The following is a 16,999-nucleotide window of genomic DNA, read 5'->3' on the forward strand; positions in this document are numbered from 1 at the left end:
TCTAACATTCGATGCACGTTATTTTCAGTAAAAGGCTATGTCAATATTATCAAAGTATAGTGTTTACATTGTGTATTCTTCAATTTTCCCCAAACTAATCAATATTCATTTTCGGATATGTATATGTCTCTTCTAAACGAGAGCCAGAAATAACATCTTTCCCGCGCTATAACGAGGCGTTGGCGATGACTGATCCTCGGCAATGTTCATTCAGTTTTTGATCGCCATGTTTTTTCATGATACAGTATTAATTATTCAAATTTACTTAGTCTTTGTCCAGTAAATGTAGACCAAATAAATTTCTTATAGTTAAGTTGATGTTCACCGAAACATTTTGCCAATGAGAACAAAATGTTTCGGTGAACGAAAACTGAACGAATATGGTTACAATGCTCGCAACGATATCATACCTCAGCAGTAACTGTTCCGCGAGTAAGACGCGAATCATGTAGCTAGTTACAATATAGCTATTTAATATATCAATTCAAGTTTGTATTCCAGGTTAGAATATATAGAAGCGCTGTCCAGTAACCATGTTTGTTGTAAAGGGGCAGAGTTATTTCCAGTCCAACTTTATTATTTAATACACGTTGGTGTTAAATCTACACACGTTGACCCCCCAAAACTGTAGGCTGTAATTATTACACAATATATTTCAGCATCGGACTAACTAGATTTATATTTGCTTGGGGAATCTAGTTCAATTTGTAACTTGTTATAATGTGGAACATTGTTATTTTCGTTGCAGCAAGGGCGAAAATAAGACACACGAATTCCGGCAGATACAAACAGAAGTGATGGAATTATTGAGGATTACATCAAATAATCCAGGAGCTGTGAATCAGTAAACGTAAGTGCATCTGTTAAATACCATTGTCTATATACTTGTTGGTGACGTTTTGGCTTTTTATTGCAAAAAAATGGATCTGTACCAGCACTCAGCCTCTGACCAACAAGAGTGATGGGGTTGTCGTTGCTATTCAGTGTGATTTGATACTGTTACCAAATTAGGCATTCAAGGATTTCCATTATTTTTCATTGTGTGCTGGTGTCCATAAAACACTTGCATATACACAGGTGCTGGATGACTTCATTAACTGATTATTGTCTCTTGATTTGACTTAATACACTTACTATACATTTGTTTTCTTTATTTCAGAAAAAATGGACCAAGTCGAAACCAAAGAAGAAGATTCTGAAATAATCTCGAAAAGTGTACGCGTTTTCTGAAAGAAATTAATAAAGAGTGTCGATTACATGTCTGCCATTCTTTTTTTATGTTCCTTGTTTAGAGTAACAATGTCTATTTTCCATAGACATGTAACCTTATTGTTAACGGTTAGTGTTTTACTGAAAAGTTAAAACCATATCTTGACAGAAAATGTTATTACAACGTTTCCTGAACCATAAACATTCACATGTATAAAACGTTTTCAGAAGCCGTTTTGGTGGTAACTGAATTTTATAACCAAACGTTCAAAGAACACACTGTTTCTGGAACCATACAAATTCATATGAATTAATCGTTTTAAAAACATGATATGTTTAGGGGATGTTTCTTCACATTTATATATATGTTTTGATACACATATAAAATAATATTCTTTTATAAATTGTGGTACATGCTATCAAATATGTATTCACCATGGACAAGTGAAGTGAGCAACTAAACTAACGGGCCAAAGGAAACGATACTAAGTCGAAATCACTTATATTACAAAACGACAAACCACCATTGTGTGAAAGGAAAGTGAATTTTAATAACAGGTGTATGGGCATGTGTATGCACATGCATTTACCCATACACCTGTTATCCAAATTCACTTTCCTTTTACACAATGGTGGTTTGTTGTTTTGTAATATCAGTGATTTCGACTTGGTGTCATTTCTTTTGCCCGTTAGTTTAATATTGCAGTGCCTGTAAAGTGACGACGTTGGGCCGATGCAGTGCCAATAAAGTATGCCGATGCTGAGCCGATGTAGGGCCGATGCAGGGCCGATACAGGGCCATTGAAGTTTGCCAACGTTGGGCCGACGTCTATACGATGAGCAAAACTTCATCGGCCCGATGAAGTTTGCCGACGTCGGGCCGATAATGCACGCGACATAGGGCCGATGTCGGGCCGATGATGGCATGCTACCTGGGAAGATCCCAATGATTCATATAGATAATTTATGCTCAGATTCTAGCATATCAATCTGACACTATCAATATTCAAACAATATGTACTTTTCATGTCCTGCTTGGTTCCTACTTTTCAAGACGTTACTAAATAACATGGAGTCAGTATCTTTTATAGTGCCCTGAAGAACGAATGTGAAGTTTCTTTTTTGACTCAGTATATATACAATTTCATTCTTTTAGTTACTGTTTATCTTGATATTTAAAAGATCCCAATGATTCATATCGATAATTTATGCTCAGATTCTAGCACATCAATCTGACAATATCAATATTCAAACAATATATACTTTTCATCTCCTGCTTGGTATAAGACCTTACTAAATAACATGCAGTCAATATCATTTGAGTCCTGATATATCTGATCAAAGTCTTTTACAAGACTCGGGAGATAGAAGTGTGTGTCGTTGTTTGAATTTGGTGAACACTGTGGTATCATACCGAATCCGAATACTGTATCGTGTAATTCCTGATAAAGCCGTTCCTTTCTCTTTCTTTGGGGCAGTCCCAGGCCAGATGAACAGCAGTAAAATTGCCAGGATTCGATGAAACTTTCAAATTCTGTACTTCACAAGGTTCTGAAAAAATATTATGTAATCATAAATTTTGATTATGAACAAAAATTAAAGAACTTCAAGGATACATCAAGGACAACCTAGACACATATTTACAAGACATTGACAAAAACACATTCCGGTTATGTCCTATAGCTAATGAGATGATGATACTGCATTACAATAGAAAACCAATACTTACGAGATTCCTGGGTTATGATGATGCGTCCTAAGTCTACGGGAAGGGGAAGCTCCTTTAGACGTACTGGCTGCAATGCTGAACGTGTACCTCCATGAGCTCAATAGGCCGTTAATGGTTGTTTTAGATGATTCGTATCCTGACGGGCAGAACATTAGCATACGTTGATTTCAGTTTGGTTTAAGAAGAATATGTCTCATTACTATTTAGTGATAATGAAAAATGATGTCCAACAATGAGTTCTTGGGGTTATACTCCCTTAAGCATATTTAACACTGCTGTTGACACCAAGATCGGCTTTTATCCGCTGTACATTTATAGAGTCTAATGGAAAGGCCTTTAGCATGACGAGCTAAATTTATGACGATTGCCACTGATGGGGCAGGCACACCTTGCGAACACCTGTGAAAAAATAGTAAATGCTGGTTCTGGTTTCATGAGTTTAATTCATGAGTTTAGGTATCAAATACAGCTGCATGGCATCAAGGTGTCACACACACCCTCACTCAAGAGCACATGTTATACATCTCACATGGCCTCAGATACAAAAGTCGGATTCAAGGGTGGAAGGTTATATTCCCTACAGTTACTAGGTGGATTATGAAAGGGTATCATGGAGCAGAATCGGATTGACAAATTACTTCTCTTTAATAGCCGCCCCCAAATTTTGTCACAAAATCTGAAATAATAGACGAAGAAATTCTTAATTTCAAACTACAAGTCTTTCATTTTGAAACAAAAGACAACTGGAAATTTCAGCTTTTAGTCCCTGAGCTGATACTCAAAAAAAGAAAACTCTTTAGTCATGTATGTCATCTTGACATTATTATAAGGTCATCTCAATATTGATAGTCTTTCAGCATTTGAGTCACTCATTGTCCAGATCTGGCAGCTTTACCAATCTGGATACTGGTCTCTGATAGTCTTGTTCCCCTACTCTGACGCTGGCAGAGCGCACTCTCCTGTCTGAACCACTGAACGCGTCAGTGACTCGTCCAACCAACCACTTGGCACGTATCTGCTGGGGGTCCACGATCATAACTACATCACCTTCTTTTACATTGTCCCGATCTTTCTGCCATTTACCACGCGACTGTAGTGATGGCAGATATCTACGTATGAAGGTCTTCGAAAACTGATCTGCCAGTATCTGACTATGCCTCCAGCGCCTCTTCCCAAGCAATTCATCTTCAGGATAAACTACTTGAGGGAGTGACGCATCACATCTTCCAAGCAAGAGTGGATTGGGAGTGACAGGGTCAACATCAGCTATATCACTCGACACGTAACCTAGAGGTTTTGAGTTCAGGATGGAGGCAATTTCTGCAAGGACTGTTCTAAGCACAGATTCTGTGACGGTTTGCTCCCCTAATATGGCATACAGTCCCTGTTTCACTGACCTTATCTCCCGCTCCCACAGGCCTCCGAAATGTGGAGCATATGGCGGGTTGTACCGAAATCGGATTCTCTGTGAGGACAGCTGGCTGTTAATCTCAGGATTCATTGCAGTGAATGCATCGTGAAGTTCGCTCTCTCCACCTTTAAAGTTTGTGCCACAGTCTGAGAGTAGTTCATATGGTTTACCATGATGTGCGATGAATCTTCTCACTGCCAACAGGAAAGCGTCCGAGTCCATACTTTTCAGGAGATCAAGATGTACTGCCCTAGTCGTCATACATTTAAAGATTACTCCCCATCTTTTATACTGTCGACGACCCAGTTTTATCCTCATAGGCCCAAAGCAGTCAACTCCAGTGGAGTAAAAGGCTGGTTTATGTAGGCGAAGTCTCGCTATTGGCAAATCTGCCATCTTGGGCAACTTTGGGCTTGCTCGTAGCTTCTGGCATTCGATGCACTTCCTTTGGTGTTTCTGGACTGCTTCTCGACCTCGAAGGATCCACACCTTTCTGCGTAGTTCTGCAAGTAGTCTTTCAGGCCCATAATGGTGCAGTCTATCATCAAAGTCCTTGATCATAAACTTCGTGATTGTGTGATTTGGGTCTATCACACCTGGATGCTTGGCATTTTCCGGTATTTCTTCTGCTAGCCTCAGCCTGCTGCCTACTCGATAATATCATTCTCCGCATCATACTCTGGTGCTAATTCTATCAACCTGCTCGTTGAGAGAATAGACTTTCCTGACCTCAGTGCTACTAGTTCCTGTGGAAAACTCTCTTCCTGTACCTTACGTAATAGCACAGTTTCGGCAAGTTCCATACAGTCTACTGTGACTTGTGTGGTATCAACAGCCGCCCCATCAAGGCAATGTGCAGTTGCTTTGACTAATGACTCAAATGTAGAGTGCTTCGAAACGTCTGGTAGGTTCACAACTCTTGCTTGACACACAACTGTCTTTCTCAGTTCTGTTTCAGACTTCATGGTGATTTTATCACTTGACGTAGGAGGATATGAGGGCCACTCATCAGAGGGACCAAGGAGGAAGAACGGGCCACTTCTCCATCTGGAATCAACGCACAGTTCATATAGGAATTTACCTCTTGTGATGTCATCGGCTGGGTTTTCTTTTGTGTTAATATAGGACCAATTGTCAACTGGAGTCAATGACTGGATCTCGGTGACACGAGTGCCAACATATACCTTATAGCGGCAGGAGTCAGACTGTAACCATTTGAGAACTGTTGTAGAATCACTCCAGAGGTAGGTATCACTGATAGGTAGGCTCAGTTCCTTGCTTAATGTATCAGCAAGTTGGGCTCCGGTAAGCTACCGAGCCATAAACTCGTTCTGACGCATCACAGAAGACATGAAGTTGTTGGTGGGTTTCAGTGGTATCAAAATCAGGAGGTACATAGCAGCGTGGCATGTGAACTTCAGAGATGCTAAGCTCCGATTCCCATTGTGTGAATTTTTCTCTAAGTTCTCCATTGCTGATCTCATCTTCCCAGGTTCTCTTGGATTTCCACATGTCTTGGATCAATACCTTGGCACGGGCAATGAATGGTGTCAGGTATCCAATGGGATCATACAGGGTGGCAAGTACTTGATATACTGCTTTCATGTTCAGTGTGTCATAGGAGACAGATCGGTATTTGTAGGACAGTGAATCAGAGTCACATTTCCAACAGAGGCCAAGAGCAGCTTCATCTGCATTATCCTAATTCAGGGTCGACCAGAGTTCGAAAGAGGTTGATTTAGCCTCGCCAGGCAGGTCAGCTAACACTTCAGGTACATTGGATACCCATTGGCGGATGTTGAATCCACCTTCTTGTAAAACACGTCTCAGATTTGTGACCAGTTCTTTTGCTTTCACTGGATCTATTAAACTGTCAAGACAGTTGTCGACATAAAGGCTTCTTCACACACCTGGTGACTTCTGGGAATTGTTCTTGTGCAGTGATGGCGTGCTTCAGCAGTGCGTATGTTGCACAACACGGACTGCAAGTGGTACCGAATGGCAAAACTTGCCACTGGTATATGGTAGGTTCAATGTCAGTATTCATGTGTCGCCAAATGAATCTCAGTAATGGCTGGTCTTTAGGCAGGAGTCAAACTTGGTGAAACATAGCTTTTATGTCACCTGAGATAGCAATCTTGTTTCTTCGGAATCTCAACAACACACCTAGTAGAGAAGATCCAAGAGTGGGGCCTGGTATCAGTTGCTTGTTAAGACTTTCTCACTTGTACTCATAAGAACAATGGAAAACGAGACGAGATTTCCCATTATGCTCCAAAATATGGTGTGGAATGAACCATGATTCCTCAGACTTATTTGCTTCGTCCTCTCTGATCGCTCTGACGTAGTTGGAATTGACAAGTTTCTGGATCTCATTGTTGTGAATTGTGGACCATTCTGGTTTGTTCAGATGGTGTTTTTCTGTTCGTTTCAGGCTTGACATCACACCTTCTTTGCCTTCATGAAGGGTAGCAGCGTTGTTCCGTCGAAGTAGTGGAGTGGCATAGTGGATCTCATCATCAACTGTCATTTTGACTGTTTCACTATCCAGGATAGACAAGGCCTGTTTGTCCTCCTTTGACCTTATGACCTGCTTGCTTGAATAGGGTAATGTATCCATTTTCCACAGGTTCTCAACATGACGCAACAATTTCTTACTGTCCCTGGGCAGGCTTGTGAGAAAAGAAGTAGTATGGGCGTTACTGACTGGCAACTGAGTTGGTCCCTGTACTGCCCATCCAAACTTGGTACGCACTGCGACCGGTGTGCCTGGAGGGCCAAACTTGACCGGCTCAACTGGAAGAATGAGGTTGGTATTATCAGAGCCAATTAGAATGGTTGGACATACATTGTGTATGTCGGGAAGGGCTGAACCTTGGAGATGAGGGTACTCTCTTTGAAGGGAATCAACATCATAGGAGTATTCAGACAGGGCAATATGGTCAGATGTAAACACATCTCGAATTGTGAATCTCTCATTTGGCTGATCAAGCGGGGAAATGTCAAAGCTCACAGAATGGCCATGGCAGTCAAAAGTTCTACTTCGGATTGTAGACAGAAGAATGCTGGCTGATGTCCTTGATAACTCCAGCTGATTTGCCGTAGACGAAATAATCATTGTCCTCATGGACCCATCGTCAAGAATAGCCTAAGTCTGAAAACTGCAGGTAGGACCATGGAGAATGACTGGTACTATCTTCAGTATGATGCTTGCTGGATTGGTTGGCTGATCCACAAAAAGTTGCTTGACTTTGGTATGCTGGAAACTCTCTTTGATGTGATTGTTTGCATCATGTAGTATGGTGAGGTGAAGTTTGTTACATTTCATGCACAACTTCTTTAGGTTACACTGTTTAGCAGTATGAGCTCGTCCACAGTTCCAACACCCCCACTTATCTCTCATCCAGTTGACAACTTCACGCACGGACAGTTTCTGGAAGTCCGAGCATGTGCTAATGTGATGCTGTTTGTTGCAGTAAGCACAATATCCTGTTCGTTGGTTCCCTCTTGCTCCATCACAGTTATGGCTAGCCTGTTGATCTAACTTGGAGGTATTTGAGTTGAAGACTGAGGTGGGCATCTGTGGTAAACTCCTCTTCATTACTGGAGTCGATGTATCTCGTACAGGCTTTGGGGCTTGATACAAACTGGCTGCTTTATGAGCAATTTTCTTGGCCCGAGCTTTCAGCTTCAACCAATCCGAGAAGTGAAGAAGATTGTAGGTCCTGTCTTTATCCAGACTCAGAATACCCTTGTTCAGGCAGTATTCAATAAATCCATCCCGGTTGGTTTGTGGCAGTGTACTCAAATGACCCACATCTAAGTTAAAAACCGTTGTCACCCTCAAGGGACCGAAGCATTCCAACAAGTGTATGTACAGAAAGAGCGAGATTTTCAAATGTGTCAAAGTCATTGTATCTCACAGTAGGAAGGTTCATGATCATGGCTAGTTCACTTTGGACCAACTGTCTTGGCTGACCATACGTTTCTTTTAGAGCTTGCATAGCACTAGTGTAGGGCTTCAAGTCATACAAGAAAGCCTTGGCAAGGCGCCTTGGAGAACCACCCAATCTATCCAGCAACACCTTAAACTTAAACTGCTCTGACAAATGGACGTGGCTATCTACAATACTGTCAAAAGCCATCTTGAGGATAGCAAAGTCTCTCTCCTTACCATTAACAAACGATGGAAGTGTAGGCTGGGGGATTCCATAGGATAAGGCAACCAATCGTTCTGTCATGTAATGTTGATTAGGAGGCTGTAGTTCTTGGTGGGAAGGAAAGCTTTGTTGAGTATTGGAGTCAAACCTTGGGGAACGTGTCACATGCTGGACTTGAGGAAGCAAACCGGAATTAGATGGCAAATCGCCAGGTGTATTAGTGTATTTGTCAACAAATCCAGTCTGGGTTCCACGTCGAGGATTGATCTCATTACTCAATTCATTATCTGGAACTAAGGATGTAAACACCGCTGCGTTTGGGTCCAGCAGAGACTCGTGAGAGTGTCACAATGGCAGAGTTATGATCAAGCAACTGATCAACCAGTTCTACTTCTGCTAACATCCTCTCTGCTTGGCGTACCTGCCTCTTACGGGAGACTTCCATCTGAAAACGCTCTCTTTCTTTCAAAGCTTTCCTTTCTTGCATCTGTGCCTGAATTCTAGCATGAATTATATCTTCCTCTGCCCTCTTCTGTGCCTCAAAACCCTCATCTTCTACTCTAGCTATCAAAACATCTAAGTGTCTATCTTCACTCTGTCTACGTTTCAACTCCTCTAATTCAGCACGTTTCCTTAATTTCTCAAGTTTTGCAACAGTGGTAAGACTGCTTGAAGAGTGTTAACTCACATTTGAACTTCCAGACCGATGTGAAGACTGAGATTTCCTTGACACTCTAGTTGACTTCTGTGACATTAGACTGAGTCCTCCTACTGATCCTAAATCCTCTTCCAATGCTCCAGTATGAACACTCTTGTCCTTATTTACATCCTCAGTGTTAGGGTTAGGCAAAGTTTCACACACATAGTCCTCAAGATAGGTTTGTGGCCTTCTCTCTCTTTTACTGGCCATAATCCCTATATTTCACAAAGTTCACAAAGTTCAAAATATTCAGCTATCCGGCTCGCGGGACCATGAAAAATAGTAAATGCTGGTTCTGGTTTCATGAGTTTAATTCATGAGTTTAGGTATCAAATACAGCTGCATGGCATCAAGGTGTCACACACACCCACACTCAAGAGCACATGTTATACATCTCACATGCATATGGCCTCAGATACAAAAGTCGGATTCAAGGGTGGAAGGTTATATTCCCTACAGTTACTAGGTGGATTATGAAAGGGTATCGTGGAGCGGAATCGGATTCACAAATTACTTCTCTTTAATAACCTGCCATCATCACTATTTTTGTTACTGATATTATTTAATATCAAATTTTAATTTCCAAATGTCTACCATTACACGTTTTAAAAGCTTTACAAGGCGTTGGGTTTTCAATACTGAGCAAGGTCGTATGGTGCTCTCTTAAATCTTTGTGAAAGAGCAAGCTTGATTGTCCCTTTAAATTGTGAACAAGACAGGATTGAGCTCTACTAAGTCCCCAAATAAATGAAAACGAAACGAATTGATGTTTAACTACAAATACCTCTTTTACCTTTATTCTTACCAAGAACTGTAAACACGATTCCGAAGGGAAACTGGGGATGATGTTGTTTTCATCGTGTCATGGGCCGTTATAACATAACATACACGGATTTCATTTTCAGTGACAGTACGTCAGGTGATAACGATGTAGTAAATTATCTAATACATTATATGTGCTGACATGACGCAAGCAACTTCAGTGCGACCTTCAGCTCGCACTTTATGGAAAAGCGTGAATGGCATTAACATGCAAGTTACACTTTTGGCTGCCAAGTTGTGTTTTCTGACACACATTTTTATGAAACTGAAAAGCGAAAGTTATATGCAAATTGCATTTAGGCGGAACTGGATCTCCCGCATATTATATGAATGCGCAAGGATGTACACTATTAGATTTCCTTTCTGAGAGTGTAAAATAAACAGCAAGTATTAATTCGCTGGATTGTCGAACAGACAGTCCTAACTGTTTTCCGAAAATTTGTTAAGTATTGAAAGAAACAAATCCCATTACTTTCATCCTGGACCGACAAAAGTGCTGTGCACCGACAAAAGTGCGGTGCGCATCACATTTTAATTGCCAGTTTAATTGTCAGTTTTTTCGGTAACTGTGAGCGAACAATCTTGTATCTGAACAATACAACATTAAATAAGTGTGTGTGTGTGTGTGTGTGTGTGTGTGTGTGTGTGTGTGTGTGTGTGTGTGTTGCATGTGTGTGTTGCATGTGTGTAGATATATAGGTAGTGTGTGTTTGTGTGTGTAGCTGGAATAAATTTGGTAATGAATACTTCTTTGACGCTGAAACAGAGGGGAATTCTAGGGCGCCAAGAAATAGGTACATGACTCTGCAATTCCACCTACCTTTCACTGTAACGTTCTCCATGTTCCCGTACGTTGAAGAAAGTCTTCCTGTTGCCTGTTGTTGCATAATGGTATAGACCGTTGGTCCAGATTTGTGAGTCGGGGGTATCCAGCTAATCTCCACCGCCGATGCGTTTAGCACAGATACGTTTAGCACAGATACGGAGAGATTTCCAGGCACCGATGGAACTAGTACGTTGAAAAGTACCATTAATATAATCCAAACACATATGACATCAATATTTTAAGGTATGCCACAGGTAGCATATCATTGGATGAAATGTATCTTGCCTTTTTCAACAGTTCATTCCGGGAAACTTAAAATGATTAATATCAAAGAGTGTGTTTACGTTTCATCAAGTATTCACTGGTGAAAATACTGGTTCCTTTGAATGTGAATGGAGCTGATAGAACTCAATGTAGTTACCATTAATGTCTGTCTGTACAGCTAGGGAAGTGTCAATCCCCATGCCGAAGTTATTGACGGCAGCCACGGTGAAGGTGTAGTTAGTGTACAACAAAAGAGAGGTGACGTCATAGTTGGTGGAAGAAGTTTCGAATTTTTGTACAGTGATATTTGGGGGTAAGCGACACTTGTCATCCTCAACCTGAAGAAGCCAACCAGATAGAGATTCGATAAAGAAGGAAGAAATTGTGATAGGGCACTCCTGAAATAGTATTGCAATGGACATCACTTGTACTCAAGACAATGCGAAAATAGGTGAGATGAGGTGAGGTGAAATTGGGTTTAACGTCGTACTTGAGAATATTTAGCTCATATGCATGCGTGTGTATGTGTATGTGCGGCTGCTTGTACTAGCCCAGACTGATGCTGGTTTTATAGTGCTAGCCCACTGAGATACCACGCCGCAGTGAAGCATGAATGCGCCACTCAGACACATTATACTGACTCCGAGCCGACCAGTCATTGTCGTACCCAATAATGCCGAGCGCCAGTGCAGGGACCAACAAGTACCATAATTTAACGTCTTTTGGTATGACGCGGTCGGGGATAGAACCCGCGACCTTCCACTCTCCGGGGGAAATAGGCTGATGATATTAATGTAGATCTGTTTGCATATTTCAGATGTACATTTGTGTTTTGCATCAACAGGGATTGCACATCTAATCTTTCTACTTTCAAATTTAGGGAAATAGGTAAATTGTGAGCATGGAATTCGGACTCTTCTGTGTTTTGTTTTAACTCACCTTTAGTGAGTGATTTGGGAGGTTTACACGTTCCCAGTCACTATTAGAACAATGGCCTTCACACATACGCATATAGAATGATAAGAATTAACCCGTGGTGTGTAAATGATGGAATCCAAAACTACCCAACGACCGCAGACACTTTGAACCATAGCTGCACCAGTTCATTGACCGGAGAGCATTTTACATATACGAACATGCGTCGAACTTGGATTCAACTTTATAGCTTCAACATAAAGCCGTAGCAAACTTTTTGACTTGCTTAACTTTCTTTTCTCTGGGATATTAATGGAGTGTGACGTGGAAATAGTAGAAGTTGTTGTCAAAAAGAGGACACCCCTGTACACGTTTAGACATAGGCAAAGGTATTAAACGTTGATATGCTTTGACTGAGTATATACCTCAATAACCTGACATGACTGTTGATAGGCCATTTGATGTACTCACTCTGAAGGTTCCATGAGACTGGCAGTCAGTACAGACAAAGTGCACAGCCTGTTGACACTCCCCATCTTCTGTGTGGACATACAGGGCGTATCCCAGTATGTAGCCGTTGGGATATGTGGGAGGTTCCCAGGACAGGCAGGTGGAGGTGCTGGTGGTGGACGTGCTCATGAAATACGATACCTTCCCTGGCGCTATAGCACAATACACATCGTGCAGGTAGATGACATGATATTGGTTTGTCATTAACAAACTGAACTTCACATGCACGTTCATTTTAAAAGAAGAAGGGTATTGGATAGCCATTTTAGCCAAGTATGTTTTATTGAGACAATCGAATGACAGACGAGTGAGTGTTTCTAATTTCTGTCACCACGTAAGCATGAGTTGTACATACGTGTATCCTAAATATAGTACGTATATTAAGTTCTTCATCTGACTGATTGAAATGTCAGAAACACACTTACTCCCAATATTTGCGAAATGATGCTCACTTGTCTCAGTTCCATTATACGAATCATGAGCCACAACCTGTAATTGAAAGAAGACGAAGTGTTCCACTCACTAGACGTGTAAATGAAACAAGTTCTGGAACCGACTATAGACTCTCGACTTAACGACACTTTTTCTGATATTCATTATTCTCAGTGCAATATAAAGACGTCTTACGCGTACGTTTACTTGTGTACATTTGATATAGCATTTATCGAGTGTCCCATCAAGTAGGTACATCTGAGTGGACTACTAATCATGAAAGCAGCTAGTTAAGTCAGGTAATCACGTCAGATATTAAGTGACTCACTGGGGTTTAAAGCTTTAAAGAGTAACTGGAGGACAGTCCAAACTCACCGAAAACTTGTAGTTTGTCTGTGGTGTCACGGATACAAACTATGAGTAGCTACACTTCGACTCAGGTTCAGCTGAAATGTTCATTCCTTTGAGATTTTCTGTCACATTGTGGTGCTTTTCTACCTGTCAACGTACAAAGAGTACATATAGTTTACAATACATATGTAGTGAATCTCTATTTCATTCATAAATCTTTCACTAGATGATTATATTTATATAAACATACAAATTAAGCTCAAAGAACTTATGCATCATTTGTACTCTTTTTTCATATCAAAGTAATATGAAAAGTTTATTTTATCTTTCATTTTTTTTAGTTCCAGCAAATCAGGTTACAAGCATGGTTGTATTTAAAGACAGTAGGCGCAAATGAGTACAGTATAAGCAATATGTCTTAGATACAGACAAACAGTCAATGACAGTATTCTCATACAAATAGTATTGACACAGTAGGCGTTACAAATTGTATAGAAGTATGTGAATAGTATTACATGGTTCTGGCAAAAAATGTACAAAGTTAATGACACATAAATCATGTAATGTAAATTATAATGAATTAATAACAGCTATACCGCCAGAGTATATGGACGCAAAGCTTATAGTATAAATAGTCAAAGCGAGATATTGTGTTATAGAAAAACGTGAAGTCAAGAGACTTCATAAATATGTAACGCAGGAAGCCATTTTTTCAAATGCCGCCCCTTTATTACGCTTGTGGGCAATAATTTTTTTCAACAGAATATACCTGTTTGAAGGTTTTTTATCACTGTATCAACTGAAAGGGTTGTCCTTTTAAGACTACTTAAGTTTATATGTCTTTTACATAACAATAGTAATTGGTTAATTAACTTAAATATGGCTGGGAAACCAAATGGAATAACACAAGTGTCAACTTTTATTTCTTCCTTGATAAAAAGAGTTCAAGTATAATTCCACATTCAACCAGAATTCTTTAACATGCTCACATTCTAGAAAAACATGTGCTATGCTTTAACTATCATTTTTACAGAAGGAGCAAATGTCCTCATTCACTAGTTTCATATGTTTTAGTTCTTTATTGGTGTAGATTACGCGATGTAAAATTTTAAATTGGAACTCTACAAGTTTTACATCCTTGGTGCAATACCTATATTGGAGAAATATATCTTTCCAGGGAGGAAATACCACCTTGAAGTTTTCAACCCATTTGTTACACACAGGTGGAAAGTCGTCACAAGCAATAATGCCATCATAGAAATATCTAGAACCGTTACCTGGTATGAGAATGTCAAGTAACTAATTACTGATCACCAAATTTGAATTATTGATACATGATCGGTCATTAATACAGTTTAATAAATTATCATAATCTAAACACGTGCCAGTTCAGCAAAAGTCAATAAACCACTTTTACTACATAAGTCTTTTACAAAGTAAATTCCTTTACTGTGCCAATGTTTAATCAAAAATGTTTCATGTTTAAAATGATGATTCAGCCATAGGGGTTGGGACAGAATGTCATTAATATTAAGAGAAATTTCTTTTTCTTTTCTTACATAGTTAGTCCAAGCCTTCAATACACTTTGCCAATACGGATTCTTACAGTGAATATAAGTATCATCATTGGCACCCAGTGTGAAAATTTCACCTACATGAAAGTAACTTTGGTTCTTGACGTTAGGACTTTGAATACATCTTTCTTAAATGTGATAACTTCAGGGCTTGTATAAATGCATTACTATCAACCATTCAGAGGCCGCCTTCTTCATATTTCCTAATCATAAAGATTACATATGTAGTAAATATCTATTTTATTCATAAAGCTTTCCCTAGATGTTTATATTTATATGAACATACAGACTTAAGCTCAAAGAACATGTGCATCATTAGTACTCTTTTTCATATTAAAGTAATATGAAAAGTTCCTTTTCACCTTCATGTTTAAAAATATAATTTTATCTGAGCAGTAATAAGATATACCTGAGCCTCATACGACAGTGTGTAATATTTTATGTCGCCGTGTCTTTCTGTTTCTTTAGGACAAGAGAAGAAGACTTCCACACTCGTAAAATTGTCTGGAATCTGCTCGATGCGAAGATTTTCAACCTTTCCAGAAGCTATAATTGAAATATACTCTATGTTAGTAATATAAAAGTAACAGTGTCGATTTTACTATTCTGACTGTACGATTATAGCACAGGCAAGTGTGAATGAATCACCATCGGTACGTGAAGAAAATATGCGTTTAAGGGTATAAATTGAAAAAATTAGTGTCCAATAGTATTGTGAATAGGTTTCTATACTACCAAGCAGTGTATATTAGGAACTGCAAGAGATGCTTGTTAATTCTACCTTGGTGAGGGAAGACATACCGAAGGGCTGCGGGTCATAGATGTTTATCATTTCAGTGAAACGCACGAACTCCTCTGTTATAAGGTGAACCATGTTTCGGAATAAAGTCTTACTCCTATATCAGGTGAATACAGCTAACATATAGAAATCTTTGTACATGAGAGGATAATGGAAGTAATAAGGTAACAAAGATAGACACTTAATACGTGAAGGCAGTAACAGATTGATACTGCTTGGTAATAGCGATGGGCAAATGGAGGTCAGATGCTAATAGGTTCTTATAGGTAATAAACACTTATTAGAAATGAACAAAAGGAATACACCCTTTCCCTACTCACTCCATTGACTGGCGACAACCAACCGTATTAACCACTAATGTCCATGATTGGCTCAAGCTCAAACTATTACAGTTTTTAACGATAAGACAATTACAACTGCTGCTGAACAGTAATCAAGCTGTGTACCTGCCCAGTGCCCAGTTTCATTTAATGTGCATACCCCCTGTATTACAAACCAATAATAGCGATTTGAAACTATGATCGTTTGTTAAACAACTTTTATCCTAAGTTGAATGAAATTATGTGATTTAAATTTTCAATTGGAAAGGTAAAATTATGATGATTCGCAATCTTCATTTCACTTTATTTGATGTTATTAAATTAATTTTTTGTTTAAAGTGAAATTCATCGGTACGTTTTCACCGCAAACAGACTATAATGGGTACAACAAGGACTGGTCGGCTCGGAGTCAGTATAATCTGTCTGAGTGGGGTATTCATGCTTCGCTGCGGCATGGTATCTCAGTGGGCTAGTACTATAAAACCAGCTTAAGTCTGGGCTAGTACAAGCAGCCGCACATGCACATACACACGAATGCACGTCGTCATATGAGCGAAATATTATCAAGCACTACGTTAAACCCAATTTCACCTCACTTCACCCAACTGGGTAGTTCCACTTTTTGTAGACGCCAATTGAGACACTTTTAGGTGTGTGTGTGGGGGGGAGGCTTTGGAAGAGTTAAGACAAACATGAATAAGTTAAATCGTTGTTTTCTGTACTTATTTTAACAACTACTTCAAATCGTTCTCTAAGAGATCTCTAAAAGGGTTTTGAATGATGAAAACGCAAAAACATTGTCCATTGGAAGTTGCTGATACATCTATCAACGAATCTAGACAACGAATTGGAATTCACCTGGTCATTCCATTTGAAGTTTTGATTCTTATGAACTAAAGTCAAAAGACGGAGTGAGTTTAGATTTACGCCGCACTCAGCAGTAAAAGAGAAATAATGAGGATGATTATAGCATTGTG

The 16,999-nt window shown here is 39.6% G+C and overlaps 2 protein-coding genes across 2 annotated transcripts in view; one reads left to right on the top strand and one right to left on the bottom strand.

Annotated features, from left to right (window-relative positions):
* Positions 1-16,999, top strand: part of LOC124285731 (probable beta-D-xylosidase 5) — a 152,364-nt gene that overhangs the window by 128,890 nt on the left and 6,475 nt on the right.
* Positions 3,804-4,910, bottom strand: LOC124285741. Its single transcript, XM_046722014.1, has one exon. It carries the CDS (start codon positions 4,908-4,910, stop codon positions 3,804-3,806), a length of 1,107 nt encoding a protein of 368 aa, XP_046577970.1.

Source organism: Haliotis rubra, unplaced genomic scaffold, assembly GCF_003918875.1.
Source record: "Haliotis rubra isolate DU_JTF1 unplaced genomic scaffold, ASM391887v1 Scf368, whole genome shotgun sequence".
Taxonomy (NCBI): domain Eukaryota; kingdom Metazoa; phylum Mollusca; class Gastropoda; order Lepetellida; family Haliotidae; genus Haliotis; species Haliotis rubra.

Excerpts from the sequence above, each read along its gene's own strand:
- LOC124285741 (XM_046722014.1), bottom strand. The coding sequence starts at position 4,910 with ATGATCAAGGACTTTGATGATAGACTGCACCATTATGGGCCTGAAAGA.